Genomic DNA, 20,944 nt, shown 5'->3' with positions numbered 1-20,944 from the left:
CTAACCCTTGCTAAAAGTGATTTTCACATAATTTTCAAAGGCAAATCAAGGTATCATTGTTCTTTTTGGATGCAGCATACTTATAAGAAATGACACTTGATTATGGATATGTCAGCTGAACGGAGGCTGGACACCATAGTTTTGTGGATATATAGTCAGCTTTGCATTAAAGAAATGGCATTAACCTGGTGAAGGTTCTGATCTCTTTATTCAAGTTATTTGTGTGTGAGCCTCCCCAGTGGCGCAGCGGTTGAGTGCTGGGCTGCGAAGCTACCCGCAGCCTCTGCAGCACCGGTTTGATCCCCAGCCACCAGCGAGGGTCCCACAGGCGCACAGACCTCTCCTGCAGTGCCCACTGCTCCCCTCAGCAGTGTATTTCATCAGTCTGCCTGTTCTGTTCCCTGCTCTGGCTCTGGTGAATCCTCTCACCCTCCTGCTCTTCTGACTGTACCCAGTGCTTGTATAAATAAATAAATAAATAAATCTTAAAAAAAAAAAAAAAGTTAATTGTGTGTCTCCCAATGGTAACAGCTGGTCCTCATTACCAGTTAAATATTTTCTTTTTAAAAGCTCATTTTGAATCTGATAGGTGTGACTACGGTGACCAAAAATTGTGACTTCTATTTTTAACACTATAATTTCATAGTCCCTTAGTAAAGTGGATTTTGTAAATCTTTTCCTAGTCACCATAATGTTTATTCTTGGTTTCTAGATCCCAGTCTAGGGTAAATACTTTGACTGAATTACAGGAAAAGGTGTTTGGGAAAAATGACAGTTTGCCATGGATGGTGTTAACAAGTTGATTCATACTACAAATATTTGTTGGGCAAATACTATGTATAAAGGGTCACAAGGAGTCATAGATATTTTAAAATATGACTTGGTTCATGTCCTCAAAGAACTGAAGTTTTGGGAGGCAAATAGCATCAATTCAAAGGAGTGAATGATTATATGAGAGAAGTACCTGAAGGCCAATAAAGAGATCCAGAAAAGGAAAACCATGTCCAACTGAAGGAATCAGGAAAGATGAATAAATGATGAAATGATACAACATTAGGAAATGGATTAAGACTTTAAATAGTCCAGATAACAGGAAGAGAAAGCCTCTCTCCCTTCTCACTCTCCCCTGCCACCCAAGATGAAAAAGTTCTTCATTTCAGTTGTCACTAGTGAAAGGGTTAAATAAAGGGCTGGCATGTGTCTTTGAAAGTACATGCCTAATTTCTAGGTGAGCAGACACTAAATGTTTGACAAAGACATTGGCATGATCTGAACTATACAACTCATGTGGAAAGTGTCTGAATAATTAATTCTTAAGCATCAGTTTATAAGACAGTAGTTCAATTAGATTTGTAAGTCTCTCACTTAGAATGGCTGTATTTTTAGGCTACATTGGATGATATTATATAGAATTGAGTTGTTTTCCAGAAAAGTAGGTTCCTGTGCATTCCTTTTTTTTTATATAGAGGCATGTTTTATTTATTTATTTATTTGTTTGTTTGTTTTTGTTTTTTGTTTATACATGCACTGGGTACAGTCAGAAGCGTGGGAGGGTGAGAGAATTCACCAGAGCCAGAGCGGGGAGCAGAGCAGGCAGAAGGACCGAAGTACACTGCTGAGGGGAGCAGCGGGCGGCAGGAGAGGGCTGCGCACCATGTGGGACCCTCCTCCAGTGGCGGGGGAGCAGCCGGGGATCGAACCGGCGCGGCAGAGGCCGCGGGCAGCTTCGCAACCCAGCGCTCAACCGCTGCGCCACCGGGGAGGCCCTCCTGTGCATTCTTGCTCATGTCCTTGATTGAGATATACTCTTTTTTTTTTTAAAGATTTATTTACTTATGCATATAAGACTGGGGTACAGGCCAGAGGTGTGGGGGATGAGAGGATTCACCAGAGACAGAGTGGGGAACAGAACAGGTGGATCTAGTGAAATACCCTGCTGAGGGGAGCAGCCAGCAAGTCAGGAGAGGTCTGCTTTGCCATGTGGGTAGCTCTATGGCCCAGGTTTGAACTCATGCTGCAGTGGCTGTGGACAGCTTCATAGTGCTTCATCTTTATCCTTTGAGCCACAAAGGAGGCCAAGATGTACTCTTTGAAAGGAGAATAATTGAGGTGTTGAATGTTTTGCTAATAAGGCACCCATGAATTAAATTGACTGATAAGGCACCCATGAATTAAATTACTGATTAGTGATGTCACCAACTAAAATACAGAGTTCAGTAAAGGATTCAGTGTCAAGGAGTAGGGATTTTTTTCAGTCATGCAAGGGCACCTTTGAAACAGTGGGATATTCATGTGAATAGTACCTAAGGCAGTTAAAAATGGGAGGCCACCTATGGGGCAGGATGGATACTCCATCTCCACATTCCACATCCAAATGTCACCCCTGCTGGTAGGACCCTTTTACTCTTTAAGCTAAGGCAAGTGCCTTCTTTCTCTTCACCTCCTTGTCACCTTCTTTTTAACTTTGTTTTGGCAAATTTCTTGCTGTTGGAATTATTTCTTTACATGTATCTGTCATAAACCAAATCTCTTTTATGCAGAACGTATACTTTAATTAGGGATAATTTCTGGTTGCCAAAGACTCTGAAACAGCAATAGTTTGACATCACACTTGGATGAACTCAAAAAGTGGGAAATGTATGTATTTACCAAAGAGTTTCTTTATTGGCAGTTTAGGAGAGGCATTCTGAAAGAGTGGGAGAAAAGTTTGAGGGAAAGAAGGTTCTAGTTTAATGTCAAATGATCACTATTTTAAAATATATCTGAGTGGGTACAGGAGATACTTTTATTTAATATGTTATGTCAAAAATCATTTTATACTTTCTGATGTATTTCATTCTACCTTCCAGATTATCCTTGCTCTGGAATGTTGGGGATGGTATCTGGACTTATTTCTGATGCCCAAATAACAGCGTCAAACCAAGGAGAGAGAAACTGGATGCCTGAAAATATTCGCCTGGTGACCAGTCGGTCTGGCTGGGCTCTGCCCCCTGCGCCTCACCCATATGTAAATGAGTGGCTCCAGGTGGACCTGGGGGAGGAGAAGATTGTGAGGGGAATCATCATTCAGGGCGGGAAGCACAGGGAGAACAAGGTTTTCATGCGGAAGTTCAAGATCGGGCATAGCAACAACGGCTCAGACTGGAAAATGATCATGGATGACAGCAAGCGCAAGGCTAAGGTGAGGTCCAGGACAGCCCACCCTGGGAGGGAGTCCTTCCTCACATTCTTGACTTAATTCATGATCTCCAGGATTTTCCTGCGGAAACAGGACTTTCTTGCTTTAAGCTGTCATCAGTAGAGGTGTGTGATGGTGCCAGAAAGAGCTCCCATTCTGGGAAAGACAGGTATGAGGTGCTAAGAGTAAGGTCTGAGATAAGCAAGGAGAGCTGTATTCCTGGCCACCTTGCCATACATTAGGCAAAGTCACAGCTGAAGAGCAAGAGAGCTGAAGAGCAAGAGTAAGGGCAGGGGCAGCGGCTCCCAACCTCTGTAGGAACTCAAAATCTCTGCAGGTTCTACTCTATCATTTAGCCACCCTTCTACCTTTTCTAGATAACTCATTTCTAATTTTGTATTTATTTATTTACTTATTTATGCATGTAAGAACTGGGGTACAGGCCAGAGGTGTGGGGCGCGGTGAAAGGAGTCACCAGAGACAGAGTGGGGAACAGAACAGGCAGACTGACTGAAATACACTGCTGAGGGGAGTAGCAGGCGGGACAGGAGAGGTCTGCTGCGCCATGTGGGTAGCTCCCTGGCCAGTGATTGAACTTGTGCTGCAGTGGCTGCAGATTGCTTCATAATGCTTCGTCTTAACCCCTTGCACCACCAGGGAGGCCCCCATTTCTAATTTCGTTACAGGGCAGGGAGAGGGGCACCTCAGAATCCCCAAACCTGCCTCCTCTAAGTAGGTCCTGCCATCTGCTGCATCAAGACAAAACATACTCTGGTGTATAAGACTGTCAGTGGAAAGGAACTTTAATACAATTAGTGCAAAATAAAAGACAAAGAATACAGTTTTCAAATCAAGCATCTGAAGTTGCCTATCCCCTCGTGGGTAAATGCCCAACCAAAGAAGGTTGGCCTGAAGCAGGACCCCTGAGGCCTGAAAGCCTGCCATAAATGTAAGGCATCTCCTCGTGGGGACCCATAAAAAGGATCAGAAACAGCCAGACAAGTCTGAAAGGAAAAGAGCAAAATCAAAATCAAGATAAAAGTTTCCATTGTTAACCTCCCCACGGGTCTCTCATCTGTGTCATGACCCACATCTGTGTCAACCAGTCCAGGACCAAGAAGCAAGTGCGGTTTCTTCACATGTCTCTCTGCTCCATGTTCCTCCTCCAGGTCTCCTTCTTCTCCCCATCTTTCCTCCCTTCTTCCTCCAGCTGCTTCTCCTTCCTGCTCAGCTCCATCCTCCCTTGGGTGGGGCAGGGAACCTGAAAACTCCCCTTTTCCTGGGGACCACCCTGTTAGAATTTAAGTATATTTTTTGTAAATTTTTAATTGTAGTGAAATGCACATGAAATTTACCATCTTAATTTCTTTAGGTATAGTTGGGTAGTGTTAAGTATAGTGTAAAATTATTGTGCAGCCAATCTCCAGGACTTCATCCTCCTGCAAAACTGAAACTCTATGTCCATTAAACAATAACCTCCATCTCCTTCTCCCCCAGCCCATAGCAACCACCATTCTACTTTCTGCCTCTCTGAATTTGACTCCTTTAAGAGTCACGTGTGAATGGTGTCATGTGGTATTTGATCTTTTGTGACTGGCTTATTTTATTTAGCACAGAGTTTTCAAGTTTTGTTCCTATTGTTGCACGTGTCAGTATCTCATTCATTTTCAAAGCTGAATAATATTCCAATGGGTATAAACACCACATTTGCTTATGTACTCATCCATCGATGCTTGGGTTGCTTCTACCTGTTGGCTATCAATAATGATTAAGTATTTTTTTACTCATTGGAACCTTTTAAAATGTATTTGGTTCTTGATGATCCTATGAAAAGAAAAGGGAATCTCAATATAAAAATATTCTCCAAAACACATGGTATAATTTTGTTTAACCAAACATATTTTGAGTGATTATGTTTTAAGTAGGTTGAGGGTTAAAATTATTTTCATCTCCTGAGCAAACAATGGCAACGAGGAGAGGATTCCCAGGAGTGTACTGGGTGACCGAGAAGCTGGTTTATGATTAAAACAACCCACAGTGAGTTCTGTATGCAGTGTGGGAATTGTATTCAGCAGATAATACTTCTAACACTAACAAATTGACCTTTTGGTCACAGCCTTTCTATTCCTGCTTTGCCTAAACCTACTCGTTTTGTGGAAAGAAGATTCTAGCTCTTTGGAGGGTGTATTATCCTCACTTCCATTCTAAGTAAGTTTGGGAATATGACTTAATGTAGTGACTCAGGCCAAAGGCATTGCAGGCAGAAAACATAAGCCGGCAGTAGAGCCAGCTTTGTAGAGCCCCCCATCTGGACAGAATGGGGTTCTGCAGAGATTTCCCTGTCCCCCACGGACTGTGGGTCAGCGCTAGTGTGGCAGACCACCGACAGGGAAGACACTGTTGGAAATGTAAGAATTTCTCTCCCCTCTCACCCTTGGTTCACTTGTGGTTTCTAAAACATTGTCAGTGTTATTTTTATCTCTGTACAGCTAGTTTCTTTTTGTGTCCACTTCATTTCCCCCTGTTATGTCTGCCGCTCTTGTTTTGGTGAAAGAAAAAGTAAAATAAACATTAGAAACTGGAATTCTCCTAAGAGCCAGTCTTTTCTGAGTAGTAAGCATTCTGACTTTATCACAAAGTGTGAATATGCTGCAAATCAACAACTTCCCAGAGCTGCTGTCACATGGCAGTGTGTGCTGTTGTGACATGTTCTTCATCACTAGGATTCTAAAAGGGAAAGAAAACAAATTGCCATATGCTTTGGATAAGATGCGTCATATGCTTCCTGGTCTTTGTTATCTAATCCATACGTCTGCAATCCAGTCCAAAGCTATCACTGTACTGTTCTCCATTCTATATAGAATTTTACAAAAGCCACACAGTTATCAATTTTAACCAAAAAACCTATTCAAGACTGGTTGAATGTGCTAGATTTTATTCCTCAAACATGATTCTATCCATCATTATCATCTTCCGATGATATTTAAAACCAAAAAGCTTCTAAATTATTTATATAGAACCTAATATATGGTTCCTAACATGCCCTTCTCCTGAAATAAAATTTTTAGTATGTAAAAGGAAGTTGGTAAAACCGTCAATTTAGGAGCAGTACGTATTTCGAAATTGTATAAAGATATTTAAAACATACTTTATTTAAACTCACATATGAAGGTTACCTGCTTAGGATGTCAAGTACCTTTTATATAACAGTAAAATGAGTACTCTGTTTTGTGAAGTAAAGCAGCATTTTAATGGATTGAAAATCCTTACTACTACCCGCAGATAGTGTGTGCCAACAAGGTATATTGAGTCTTTGAGTTAACTAGACTATTCAGAAAGAGATAAAGGAGCTAAATACTCAAAGCTCTCTTCTTTTAAAACATGATTAAGTAAAGGGATGATGCAAGGATATTTCATACGCACTCTTGTGTTCTCAAAGTTAGCCCAGTTCCATAAGACTCTTCATTGCTGATATTCTTCCCAACATCTCTGAGAGCTTTTATAATGTATTTACATTGTGTTGTTGCTCAAGTTAAATTTGCTAAAATTAAAATTGGGGGAAGAGCCTGAAATTCCATAGATAATGATTGTTGCAGATATGTTAAAATAGAAAGAATTTTCATTTGTACTAATGGTATTTTTATTATGATTTGTATCTAACTGACAGCACTTAATTGAGCCTCACAATAATATGTGTCACTTCCTCAATTACTGGCAGTAACTGCAGTTCTATCAAGAATGCAGAACCCCCAGAGTAAGCTTGCTCTTGAAAATAATAGGAGGAAATTTTAATTGGGAGAAGTAGGTCTAGCCATGGACTTTTAGATTCCTGGAGGCCTTTCTGAATTGGAAAGGTCAATTAATTTATTTCTAGAACTTCGAAAAACCCCAGTTATATTCACAACAACTGGATCTGGCTCTCTCTGCCTACTTGTCTGGCTCTGATAGTCCTCTCTTTGAAGGATGGTATCTTTGGCTGGTTTATAACATCTTTTTTTTTTTTTTTAAGATTTTTTTATTTATTTATACAAGCACTAGGTACAGTCAGAAGCGTGGGAGGGTGAGAGAATTCACCAGAGCCAGAGCGGGGAACAAAACAGGCAGACCAACAAAATACACTGCTGAGAGGAGCAACAGGCGTGGCAGGAGAGGTCTGCATGCCATGTGGGACCCTCATTGGTGGCCGGGGATCAAACCGGTGCTGCAGATGCTGCAAGCAGCTTCGCAGCCCAGCGCTCAACCGTTGTGCCATAGGGGAGGCCCTGGTTTATAACATCTTGACCTAGATATTGTTATGGTCCCTGCTCTGGACTGACATGGCCTGGGGCTGGCCATCACTCTATATGGTGTACCAGGTGTGAGAGGCCCAAATTGCAGTGAATGTAAAGAAAAATTAGTGAAACTGAAAGTGACCTGGAGCATAAACTCAGTTTCCTGAATTTCAGTTTTTTGTGTTTTAAAATTAGGAGATTAGATTATTTCTAAAGCCAGAGGCATCATAGCAGTATGATGAAGGGCATCAGCTAAGACTGCCTATGTTTGAAATCTGATTCTGCCACTTACCATTTGTATGGCCATGGGCAAATGACTTGACCTCTCTGTGCTTCATCTGTAAAAACAATGATAATTATAGAACCTACCTTGTGGAGTTGTCTTAAGAACTAAATGAGATAATTTTTCTTAAGCACTTAGAACAAACCCTCGCAAGATTAAGCATCATAGGATGTTTGAGATCTAAAAGGACACTCCCAAAGACAGGGCAATTTGCTTTTGTAATCTTTCTCCCCTATCTCGTTCTGGATTAAGAATGGTGTTGGGAGAAGAAGGTAGAAGGAGGCTTATTCATTTCTTGAAAAAGAAAACAGGCCCCCTCATTGCTCCATTTTCCTACAATTCCACTGAAGGATCCTGTCAATGTTAAAAAGGAAAATCAAATAATCTTGCAGCAATAACAGGGATGGGTGGCCTAGCTCCTGAAAAATGTCACAGTGACTTCAAGTTAGGAATGCACTTCAAAGAGAGGTGCTGACTCCCTGCAATTCAACCAATCACCAGAATTCTCAAGGCCCTTGTTACTTTCCTGAGATGAGAAGGTCTTTCATCTACAAATGCCTCCAACTGGTAGTATTGCTTAAGTAAATAGCAATTTCAATGGGCTGGAATAACCCAAGTTCTTGAATAAACAGGATTTGCACTATATTAAATTTACTGTCTCCTATTTCAGGAATTTAATTCCTCCCTCTTCTAAAGGACCATGTTTTAGCAAAACCAGACCCACTCATTTGATAGAATGGAAAAGGAGTAGCTATTGAAAATGTGGTGTCTGTTATAAGCTCTGAAAAATTTGTCAAGTTCAATTCCTGAGGTATCTTCCTCTACCTCAAGGAAGTGGTAAAAGTGTCACTTCTCCCAGGCATATCAGCATATCATTTAAAAAGGTGTCTCATTAAATCCTCAGCTCCTGGTATAGCCTCAGTGTGCACTCTGAAATTCTGAGAAATGACATCTGCCACTTCTTAGAGAAGGATTGTTTTTCGCTTTCTCATTTATGAAAGGAATGTCAGTCATTTACCAAGTGGTAGAAAGAGACATTTGAAAGATTTATAAAGGGTATCCTTTATATATCAAACATCACATGATGTTTACTGATGCAAGCGTTCCTCTAAGTGCTTGAAATATTTGAATTCATTTAATCCTCAAGACAATTTTGTAAGGTAGGTTCTATTATTATAAGGGTCCTAGTAAGAATCCTGAAAGAGGGAAGAAGCAAGCTCTGAAAGGGAGGACTTAATGTTTCCTAATTAACTGCTATTTCCATCGTCCACAGTCTTTTGAAGGCAACAACAACTATGATACACCTGAGCTACGGACTTTCCCACCTCTTTCCACACGATTCATCAGGATCTACCCAGAGAGAGCCACTCATAGTGGGCTCGGGCTCAGGATGGAGCTGCTGGGCTGCGAAGTGGAAGGTAACCACAATTTCCAGAGTCCCTTTTGACTTCCTATTTTTTAAAATTTCCTTTTCATGCATTTATGCCCCTGATGGTGCTGTCAAAAATTTCCACCTTTCTCCCAGGTGATCTTGTGTTTCTCTGTGCCTGCCAGTTTGTGCAGCTGAATAGTCTCACAGACTCCAGCAAACAGTGTCTTCAGAATTCTGTTGTCCTGGTTGTTTGCATAACTCTGCTCAAATTCTGTGGCACTGTCTCCTTTGACTTTAAAAAAAAATTATTGAAGTAAAATTCATGTAACATAAAATTAACCATTTTAAAGTAAATAGTTGACTAATTTGGTGGCATTTAGTACAACCAAAATTATCTGTGCAACCACCACCCCTATCCAGTTCCAAAATATGTCCATCAGTCAAAATGTAAAACCCCTCACCCATTACACAGTTCACGCCTACATTTGCCTCCCCCAGTTCCTATAACCACTAATTACTTTGACTTTTTAAATATTGTTTAGAGGTCTCTGTCAATCCAATTTATGTCTACAGTGTTGATTACCATCATATACTAGAGGAAGCAGCGCTTGACAAATTGAAACATCAAGACCATATCCTGGATGAATTTCTTTGCTGCCGAGAAACAAAACTTTAATAAGATAATGTATATAAATGTATAGTGAGGTCTATTTAAAGATGTTACTGCATGAACTTAGGTTATCATAGGAAAGTCATATCAAGGGCAAATTTAATTCACATTCTGACCTCAAAACTGCAGCTCCTCTGCATTTTGAATGAGATGAATGAAAATAAAATGATACTGTGGTTGCTTATTGTACCAGTTAATGTCTTTGTGTATTCAAAGTCCCATCTGCCTTGGATTTGGGCATTAATAAGTAACCTTATGCCAACTTTTCCATCTCTATAAAGGTCTTTCTCTAGGTTAGTTCATAGAATAACTATTGTTGGCACCCAGATGTTAATCAATGGAGCATATGCTCGTAGAATGCTTTTTAATATCACCTTCTTCTTGTGGTTTCAAGATTATTTGTGTTAGCTACCCAAATGTAATTACATTCCTGAGCACATTAAATATCATAAAACTTTTCTTCTGCACTATGGAATCTTCAGCTATAAATCACCATGTTAGTGAATAATTCATAGCTTTTTTTCTATGTGTTTATTCAAAAGCAGGCCATTATCTCCTGCTCTTCACTGTTTAATTGTGTTATATCTGTAGTCATGTCCCAGACATCTGAATTATCCACTCACTATCAACAAAGACCAAAAATGACCATGTGCCAGGTCTTTGGCAAAAATGCCAAGAAAAAAAAGAGGTGGGCAGATTGAACCAACTGCAGGCATGTCCATTCATTTCACTGAGAAGTGTGCTCATCTGGAAAAGGGTGTCTGCTGCTAGGATAAAGGTCCTCAGCCTGAATTCTGGAAAGCAACACTGACTTAGGAGTTGGAATGAATGGTTGATTGAAAAGGCTGAGTGTGGTGGCAGTTTGCCAGTATTAGCTCTGTAGAGAGGTAGAAATTGTTGGTGAAGACATTCCCTGCAGATGTTTCTAAGCAGTCACAAAAGTGAGGCAGTTGCCCCAAGCCATAGAGATATCAACAAAAAAGTAATGTTAAAGCTTTTTAACACAATTGGTGAAAATGAGTATTTTTCTTCTTTCTTAAATCAATTAACAGGCCATTATTAAATAACTATTTTGTGCTTTGTTCTTCAGAAGATATCTTAAGGGACACAGAAAGTGGATGAGGTACAGCTAAGCCTTTCATGAGTCTCTGTCCTGCTCTGGGCTAGCACTTATGAAATAATTAGAGAAGCTCAGAACATAAAATATTATCAAATTTTAAAATTGGGATGTAAAAATTATTCATTTTCTGCTTTTTTTAATTTCATCTGGTTACTACCCTGGACCAATCTGAGTGTGGAACTGTCTTTTATAAACACCGGAAGGAGTACAGAAAAACCAGAAAGATGAATAGAGAGTTTAAAATACTTAAAAGTGGCACATTTTCAAAAGCAAGGACAGCTTAGCAAAAGCAAACATCTGGATTGCCAGAGAACATTCCTTTGATTCAGTGACAGTAATAAGCCCAGAATATATGTGTACACATTTAATAAAGTCTAGACTGTATGCTGCAATGGTGTGTACATTATGATTTCCTAGTATATTTGGGGCAGTTGAGAAAGATATAACTGCTCATTTCTGTATTTGTCATAACTCTCTTGCTCAGAACTTATACACAGTAACAAAGAGGGTCAAATTTTTATTGAGAAACCAATGTTCCCAGCACATTCCTACTGGTCAGAAGTTTTGAAAGAACAAGTCTCTGTTCCTAATACTGTATTTGGTTCTCAAACATCAAGAGAAATGTACATTATCTCAGGATTTGTAAAATATTAAACAGGTTGCAAAAATGAGTAACAGGCTAAAAAAAAAAAACTAAATTTAAGGAACTTCAAACAGTCTCTTTGGTTAATGTTGGCTACCGTTCAACTACAGGCTCAAAGATAGGGGATACAGGCCAACAGTGGAATTCAATCCTCTGGAGTCCAGGTAAAATGACCCCAGAGTGTATAAGAGGACTCCTCTCAGATAACTGCTCTGGAGAGAGGGATTTCTGGTTGGGGAGCTTACATAAAGGGAAATGGAGTCTCTCTTAAAAAGAAACAAGCTATTTTATATTAAAGGTGAATTGGGAATCTCTTGAGGGTGGTGGATTATAATATAAGCTTAGGAAATTTAGTAAATACTAAGAATATAATGGAATCTATAATATCTGAGCTCCCTAGCACCTTGAAAATGAAAATCAAGCAAATTCTCTATCATCAAAGTTCTCAACTCAAAGGTCATGAATAAACAATCAGCAAGAATTCAAGAACTCTAAAAAAAGAGTGAGAATGTTTATGTAGATAACAATGCATAAAATGCTAAGGCAGTGCATTCTATTCAGTAGATATGGATCAAATACCAAAACAAAGCAGTCCCCAACTCAGCAAAATACAAGTATATTTAGCTCCTGAAAGAGGGGCAAGTCATGCACCTGGCCTTTTACCAGATGAGAGTTTTCTGCAAAAACTTGAGCAGACTCTTCAGCCAGAAACTTGAGAATACATTTTAGAGGTAGATGATAATGCTTGCATGTTGTTTCAGCACCTACTGCTGGACCGACTACTCCCAATGGAAACCCAGTGGATGAATGTGATGATGACCAGGCCAACTGCCACAGTGGAACAGGTGATGACTTCCAGCTCACAGGTGCAGACACCACCTCATCCCATTGCTCTGCCATTTTAGTTCCTGTTGTAGTTGACATGAGCTAATCAATGCCTGCTTGTGTACTCTTAATTTCTCATGGTGTTGGGCACCAGGGTGATGGCAGTCCTGCCCCAGCAACAGAGGCCACCTTGTCAGTGCATGTGCAAACTCATTTGCTTGTGATAACCATATAAACAATTGTTCTTAATAGTCACAGTCATCTGGAACAATAATTTTAGTCATTTTCAAAGCCAAGCTAGGATTGTCTTAACTGAATAAAAATTTCTCCATGACTAAATACACTAAACTGAAACTCATCTTCAAACCCACCCCACCCCCCAAAAAACACCTATATATAATGAAGTGCTTTAGAATGTTTATTTTTTATATTCTAATGAGGAGAAAATATTTTTGAGTGGTTCCTTTATCCAACAAATTGATAAAATTAGGCTTATATTTGAAATGCAGCTTTTAAGTTAGGGATTTATAAATCATTTTACATTAAAATTTGCAAAAAACAGAATTAGTTGTTATTTCACATAACTGCTGACCAACAAATATAACAGGATAATATGTCCCAAATGCCTCACTGATACATTTAAAGTATTATTTTATAATATTCTAAAAATCTAAAAGCTGGAAAGTGACTTTCTCTTCTACTTGGAATGGCAGAATATTGGGCAAGTGGGAAAATGGGGTTGAACCATTTGGAAAGTGGCCAAGGCACTACGATTTTCATCCAATTGTTGTGAAAGGTACTATGGGACATTTACTGTTGCCTGTGTCAGAATGTAACTTCATAGAGCATCTGGCTCTCATTTTAGGTTAAACATGAGCCCTTGGGTGTAGGTCTGTTTATGCATCCCGTAGGGACCTAGGTAGCCCACATGATTAATTTCCATGAATGAAACTGAGGGTATAACCATGAAACTTCATAATAGTATCATGTTATTGGCTAATGAAAATCTGGAACGAAATGCCCAACAGTATATTTCAAATACTTTCAGAAGCTCTTCTCCGAAGGGATATGAGTTCTGCACACTGAGATGGAATATGTGGTAAAATACAGCTCAGAAAGTTAGTACCATTATTATAGAGCAACCCCGATATTAAACGGTTTCCTGGCTGTGGGTCCTCACCCGCACGCTTTAAAGGGACTTATGCATACTCTACTACAGACACACACAAAAGGTTAATAAAAGGTTTATTTACAAGAGAAAAGGAAATAAGGAAAATGTACAACTCAGGGAGAAAATAGGGAAATAAAGTCTTTAATGCATCCTACCCGATCCGACGACCTGGAAACCCAAAGGCACTCTCAGAGCTGGCCGGACTGCTGTGAGCTGGCGGAGAGCCAAAAATGGGGGATCCCCAAAGCCCACGTGTCTGCCTTTTATATCCACCTGGCTGCTTAACCCCACCTTCAGGTCCCAGCCACCTTCCCTTTGGTGGTGATGGGATTTGGAGTTCCCAGTGTCTTTGGCTTTGACCTGGGGTGGGGGTGGAGTCCACAAAGCCTATATGGAATTAGCTTTGGGACATCCTTTTCCCCCTAACACCATGAACTAGGTTTACATTTAAATCCCACCTCCTAAGGCTGTCTCCCTTCAAATTTCTAAAATAACCACTTACATTCATATGGCCAATAAATGTTACATTGCTGTGGGCTTGTGAAAACAAATCTTCTATATAAGTAGCCACAAATTTCAAAAATTACTCTAGCTGATGTAAAGGCACTTTCTTTGTAAGATGACAAATTCAAACCGAAAACCCAAAAGTTGATGTTATCATTCTAGGAACCAGGTCCTATGGAACCTTCCCAGGGTTCTCTGTAAACACTGCTGCAAACATCAGGCTTTTGCAGAGCCTGTCACACATCCATAGTGAAATTCTTCATAAAAAGGAATGCCTGCAGTCATCACATTATATCCTTTTCAATTACCCTCTTGTGTAGCGGGTTCTTTTCTTTATAAAACGTAAAGTGGTCAGTTAATATTGATTAGAAACAAAGCCTCAGATTTACTCCTCATATCAGAACAACTAACCTTCTCATTTTTGCATCAGTTCATGACTGAATCAATTGAAACTGGAGCCATTGAATGAAATAGGGCAAGTATGTTAGCCTGGGGCAAATTGTATATGGCAATGAGTAACTAACCACAGAAAATGGGTCATTTATAGTGGAAATACTGACAGTCCTTTAAAAGTACAAGGTTATGGTTTATCTATAGCACTTAAAATCAATTCTTGGGTAGACAGAAAAAAACTAGTTAATTCTAATTTTTTTTACATATTACCAAGACAAAAAATAAGAGTTATTTTCTTAAGCCAATACACTTGTCTCAATAATTCTACAAATATAAGCATATGCTAAGAACTTCTGAGTGTTGATAATGCCCATTCCTTGCCACCATCAGGATGAGATGATTTTTAGAAGGCATTTAGTGCTTCAGATTCCTTTATTTTCATTACAGTCAATTTGTCCCTTAAAAAAAAAAAAGAACTCATTTGGGGGGTTGGGAAAAAGTTATTTTGCTTTGTGAAGGTATGTTTTATCCTTTTCTGGAAAAAGATATGCACATATATAGACATTTTGAGAAGCAAACCCTCACCTAACCCAGGTATCTTTTCACTTGCTAACAACTCACATCCTAGGCTCACACACAGCTCTGCTCCATCTTTGTACCTTCTGTCACAGGCTTTAGAACTGCAGACTTTGAATATTCAGTGTAAAGAAACCAAACTAAAAGCATTCTCACTTCAATCCTTATAGGTGGGAACATGAAAATTGGGACCAGTGCTCTGTTTAGCAGTTTAGTTCCTTAAAGCAGATGTTGTCACTTTAATTTCTCCTCCTAGAGTCACCTATTTATATAGAGAGGGAGGAAAGTATTGTAGCAAAATATTCCTTATTTACAAGCAACCCTGAATTCCAGGTGAACTGGACAAAATGCATGGAAATGGAGAAAGATTCTGCTCTCCCATACTGCTTGCCAAGGTGGAAATTTACCTGGAAGTTATTCATTTGCAAGTGCTTTGAAGTGATTACATAATACAATTGGCTTCAAAGGCACAAGGAGGCCAAATTTCACAGTGGAATTTGGCTATGAATCTATAACAAGACTGATAATACATATTGGTTTTAAAAAGTGAATTTTCATCTTGAGTCTTTCTCCTATAAGACCTCTGGGAACAGAACGTTAATGTATTCTGGCCCTCCTCCAATTCTGCCATTATAGATTCACCTTTTTAACCCATAATATATATAATTCCTTCTTCCTAGCGCCTGCCTTATTGAGGTCACTACACATGTGGCCACTCACGTATTTACCAGGAGAGCAAGGGTAACAGGACTTGGTCCTGCAGTCCATTAGCTAAGAAATCCTGATTTTATGACTGATTCAGGATTCAGATGATTTCTGACCTGTGGAAGCTGCAGGATAGGACGAAGACCTGGTCAGAATACAGATGCTCACAAATCTTTATGGACTGATAATAATGGAAAGTGTACAATGGTACTTGATAACCCACCTCCACACCTGTCCATGGTTGTCAGGGGCCCACCCCAGGCCCTTGCCCTGAGTCTGTCCGGGACTGTATCTCTTGGGAAACAGATGTTTTCTCACCTTGATCTGCATCACAGACTCACATGAGGAGAAACAGCTTTCTCAGGCTTACATAATAAACAGCAAACCAGTGTTTCCCAAACCTAGTGGATTATAAGAATCACCTGAGAAGTTTTCAAAAATTCTCAATCAATTTTCAAAAATTGATTTCAAGGCCTGTTCTTCGAGATTCTTGTTCTCCGTGAGGTCTGAGGAGGAGAGGTACGTTAAAAATTGCGCTTTCAACAAGCGTTCAGGTGATTCTAATAATTGCACCAATTTAAGAACGCTACCACAGAAGTATAATGATAAAGAGTGGGAAATGGAAGAGCTAAGATATGGAAGATAGGAGTACAAAGCTCTCTCCACCTGGTACCACTTGTCTGACCAGGAATTTCAAAGTCAACCCAAACTAATGGCAAATTCACAATGTTTAGGGTTATTATTTGTTCATTCTTCCAGTTCCTTGAAAGTGTGGAGAATTCTTTCTCCCTTTTCCCTTTTCCAAACCACATCCTGGGCAGAATATTTGTCCTGGAGGAAAATGTACAACTACAGCCAAAGAAAGGAAGAGTCACTGCCATCCACTTAAAACCTTCAGTTTTTTAAATCGATTGTGAAGATAAGTCCTGCCACTGCCTTGCAGGTACACATCTAAAACCTGGAAAGAGTATTTGAAGCCTAGAAGTCTAGGTCAAGTTTAACATCCCAGTCACCGAGGCCTTTGCTTTTCACTGTCACGCTGGTATGCCAAGCTTAGTCTGGGAATCAGAGAATCCCCTGGGAAAGGAGTCGCAAGCTCTCCATGTCGCTTTGGATGCTTTTTGAATAGAGGTGTTGGGTGAAAGGTAGTGGCTTACCTGAATTTGACATTGTGTTGAGCAAAAGTTAAGTGAAACAATTACTATAGAGGGAATTAAAGGAAGAATTTTGTACAGAAAGCGTTTGCCTCATATAGCATAAGATGACTTGTGTCAGTGTGCAGTGTTTCTCCACTGCTTATTATCTACAATGCTACTTTTCCTCATTTTTGTATGTTACTCTTCTTGTTTTTTCAGGTGGCACCACAGTGCTGACCACAGAAAAGCCAACCATCATAGACAGCACAATACAATCAGGTATTAAATAAAAGAGAAAATGTAGGTTGCATATATGTCTACCCTGCTCCCTATAAATAGTGCTTTGCTAACTTCTCAATTTCGGTTTCGCTCAAAGTCCCAGAAGAGAGATGCCACGCAGCATCTGGTCTCCAAGCATGAGCCATAAATATTGCTTTCCTTTTATCCACATGTATATGCAGCAGGGAGTGAGATTCTCTTCTCCATCAGTAATTGCCAAATGGTGACAATCCCAGCTCTCAACTGAAGGAACTGGGTAACATACTTTGTTTAAACACAGCACATCTAGGACACGGACTATGTTTGCAAACTATAGGAGAAGGAAATCTCACAGGCAGCAGCCTGACTATTTATTTTCATCACGATTCTGCAAAACTGAAACAGGCAAAGTTTGTCAGTTTTGCCTGCCACAGACTTGGCAGTTTTACAACAGCATTTCCAGTGGGCGTGCCACGAAATGGGGTTCAGGAAACCACAGCTATAATTGTGTGCAGGGAAAGCAGTGCTCCCGGGAATAGCACCCGCATCCATTTATTAATAGAAAAGCAGAATGACTTTTAAAGTCCTGGGTTTGCTGTTTATCAGAAGTCAGCCACTGTTAAATGGTGGCCTCTCTTTCCCTCTCTCATTTTTTGTTAGTGTTCTGTAAAATTCTTCCCCACAGACACACACAAAGGAAAGAGTATAAGCAATCAGAAGTTTTAAATACTTTAAAGTTAATCATTAGAGTAAGGTGAACAGGTCAGTTTCCAGCTTCGTCCTTTTCCTTTATTGAAGCTCACTCAGCCTTGGCCTCCACAGTCATTTATTAATGGGGCGTGTGGTGTGTATCAATGTTTCCTCAACAGTGTGACATTACCCAGCTAGGCAGAGGTAGAAAGGACTTCTCTAATTAGTATGCTTCCTTAAAGGACTCTGTCACTGTTGACCTGATTAAACTGCAAAACAAACTTCTCTTCAGTTGAACTTAACCCCAAGTTTCCCTGTGTTGTGCTAAGATTGATAAAACCATTCCCACCACACAGCTCACATCCCCTCAAATGCCAAAAGATGAAACAAGAATAATTGCATCATTATCCTACCCACATCTTTTCAAGTTATAAAATGTGGCCTGCAGGGATTGTCCTGCCACCTTGGATGGTTGAAGCTACCGTAGGAGTGAAACCCTGCCTCCCACTTCCTTCCTCCCTTTCAGGAGAGTTTAAGCCCTCTTGGGTGGCTTTCTGAGGAGAAAAAAGAGCAACCACTCCTTGTCCTCTCTGTGATAGGAGAGGAGTGAGGTACAAAAATGATGTTCTAATATTGTCACAAACAATACTTAAACTGTTTTTAGTTTCTTCTCACCAAGAATTAATTAAAACTCCTAAGAAGTCACCCTTAACTAACTTGTTTCGTCTCATATTAATTGTTGCCTACCCAAAGAGCTAGGGATTGTTATGAAAAAAAAAAAAAAAAAGTGAGCAACAGCTGTTGTTCAGCTGTGGAGAAGATGGAAAGGTATATCAGATTCTAAAATGGAATAATTCCCCCTGAGTGTTTCAGGTCTATATTGTCAGGGAAGTGTGACTTTGTGAACACATTTGAGTTGTGCCTGAGGTCAAAGCATTTGCCACGGTGGCTTCACAAAGGAACTCTACCGCCAAGTCCTCATCTCATAGGGTCCTCTGTGGTTTGGAGGGCAAATTTACAAATCATGATTCACTACTATCACCATCTGAACAAAGTTTACTTCAAATCACAGGACTTACAGATAAGGTGGTCTGGTCTGATTTTGATTTCTGTTGTCAACCCAGAGTCTTTTACAAATTGACTTGATTTCCTGTTTTCCCATTGTCTGAGTCATGAATCTGGGCTTCAATCTTTGTTCTTGGGTAATGGACTGTCTGACCTTTGTTGAGGAGTTCTGTTTATTGTTACTGTCTAGCTAAGCCAAAGCTCTGAACTCCTCAAGACCTAAATATGCATGGAGTCAGAGGCTAGGTATACCACTGACCAACTCAGAAGCAAAAAACCGTAGTAGAATCCATCTATTTTGATTCACACTTTTCTGCAGGTCCCAGATTCTATAGGTATCTTTAGCAGCAACAGAGTTAGACCCTTAAACCTTCATCATACTGTGACTTCATTGAAGCCCTAATAGACTCCAGCAGAGTCTTAAGATTTCATTTTAAGGTTTTTGTCAATATAATAAAATCAGTGGGCATATACTATTCTATAGTGTCTGGGTTGTAATCAGATGCATAAAAACCTATTAAATGTATAAAACCTATTAAATGCATAAAAACCTGTTCTGCCAGGAACTCATGAGAAATCTGCATTTTTAATCTAGCTCCCCCTGGTGAAGTCTCTTACCCTCTAAGGAGCTTCAAACATTCCTGTGGCAGCTAGGTATACTTGTATCATGGTCTTAGCACCTCTCCTTGTCTGGACTAAAAGACCTGTCTGTGAATAAGAGTTAACACATTCAATAGAAGTTTTGAATACCAGATTTTAAAATGAAATCCTTGTGAATATATGATACTAATGATACAACTGCAGGCAAGATCAGCTCAACAGGCGCAGCTGGTGCTTGCTCATAGCAGCTATAAATTTGTTTTAAGTTCAGAATATTGTTTCCTGCTATTTTTTAAGAGTCCAGAAAGGATTTATTCAGATTATTCCCAATGAATTTAATGAGCATTGTGCAGGGCCTGAGTAATACTTTAAAGATTTAAAGGTCAAAGTCCCATACACATATTTCTTTAGTCCATTTGCTTTTTTCTTTATCTTCCATTTTCTCCTCTGCTTATGACCTTCCTGCTTCCTCTCTTTCTTTTTCTTTCCTAGGGATGTTTATGTGTGTTTTGTGTGCTTAATTGCCTTTCTAGCCAGGCTCACATTTTTAACATATAGCTATTCTCACTGTATACCCCTTCCCTGCAATACAGGATTGCCCTAAGTTACATGATCAGGACAAGAAGAAAAAGGACTAGCTAGATACAAGAAGTTAAATTAATAAAATTGGAGAGGACTTTGGAAGATACAGGCATACTGCTGTTCTGTGCAGCAGGAGAAATGTCAAAAATCACCCTTTCAGGAAAAGCCTTCCCACGCCCTGGTCATTGGAAAAAATAGCCAAGTTCATGTATTTTATGACATCATCAAATATCAATAGCCAAAAATAGTGGACTGTGTGGTTTTCTATACTATAGGATACATGTAGCATATTAATAAAGCAAATATAACCAGAAGTGTATGTGCTGTGATGGCTGTGTTCCTGTGCATGTCTTATATACTGTATGTAAGGAGGAAACCCAAAACCACACACAGCATAATATTTTCCAGTATTAACATTTTCTTACATGAGACTATGCAACAATACATTCCAGGGTTATGGGCATTAACATCCAAGGTTGCTCAACCATTCAATCACTGTTCGGTTGAAAGTACTTCATTTAAATAATTCAATAATGCAGCACAAAAGTATGGTAAATTTTGGAGAGAGGTTCTCATGCTTTTAACAGTCCTATTTCATGGTTTTGATAGACTAGACATGAAATATATCTTTCCAATGACACTACAGTTGTGAAACATAGCCCTTTTGCACTAACGGAAAGTGTCACATTATACACATCACATAGCTTAGGAGTTTTTTCCCCAAGCTGGCCCAGGGTTCCCGTGTGCAGGTCACATAGTCATTGAGAAGGAGACTTTTTTTGACAATTTATATGGTACGGTCCTTCCAATATTTTCTGTTAGCCTTTGAAAACAGTTCTGTGGAAACTAAAATTGCAAAGTAAATTATCCTTATCTATTCAATAATCTTACCATTAAACTTC

General features: G+C 39.6%; 1 protein-coding gene across 7 annotated transcripts in view; it reads left to right on the top strand.

Moving 5' to 3' along the window:
• The window catches only part of NRP1 (neuropilin 1), a gene marked incomplete at both ends in the record, with an annotated part of 134,189 nt that overhangs the window by 99,819 nt on the left and 13,426 nt on the right, over nucleotides 1–20,944 (top strand). For 3 of the 7 annotated variants that reach the window (XM_084253493.1, XM_084253498.1, XM_084253496.1), the window contains 4 exons: nucleotides 2,850–3,181; nucleotides 9,006–9,150; nucleotides 12,299–12,403; nucleotides 17,067–17,126. In XM_084253493.1, the coding sequence (XP_084109619.1) occupies nucleotides 2,850–3,181; nucleotides 9,006–9,150; nucleotides 12,299–12,403; nucleotides 17,067–17,126 (642 nt within the window). Of the gene's footprint in view, nucleotides 1–2,849; nucleotides 3,182–9,005; nucleotides 9,151–12,298; nucleotides 12,404–17,066; nucleotides 17,138–20,944 lie in introns of those variants that run through there. The other 4 variants (XM_084253497.1, XM_084253495.1, XM_084253494.1 and 1 more) reach the window with 2 other exon arrangements.

Source organism: Talpa europaea (genome assembly GCF_964194135.1).
Source record: "Talpa europaea genome assembly, chromosome: 14".
Classification (NCBI taxonomy): domain Eukaryota; kingdom Metazoa; phylum Chordata; class Mammalia; order Eulipotyphla; family Talpidae; genus Talpa; species Talpa europaea.
This window is presented reverse-complemented; position numbering and strand designations above follow the sequence as displayed.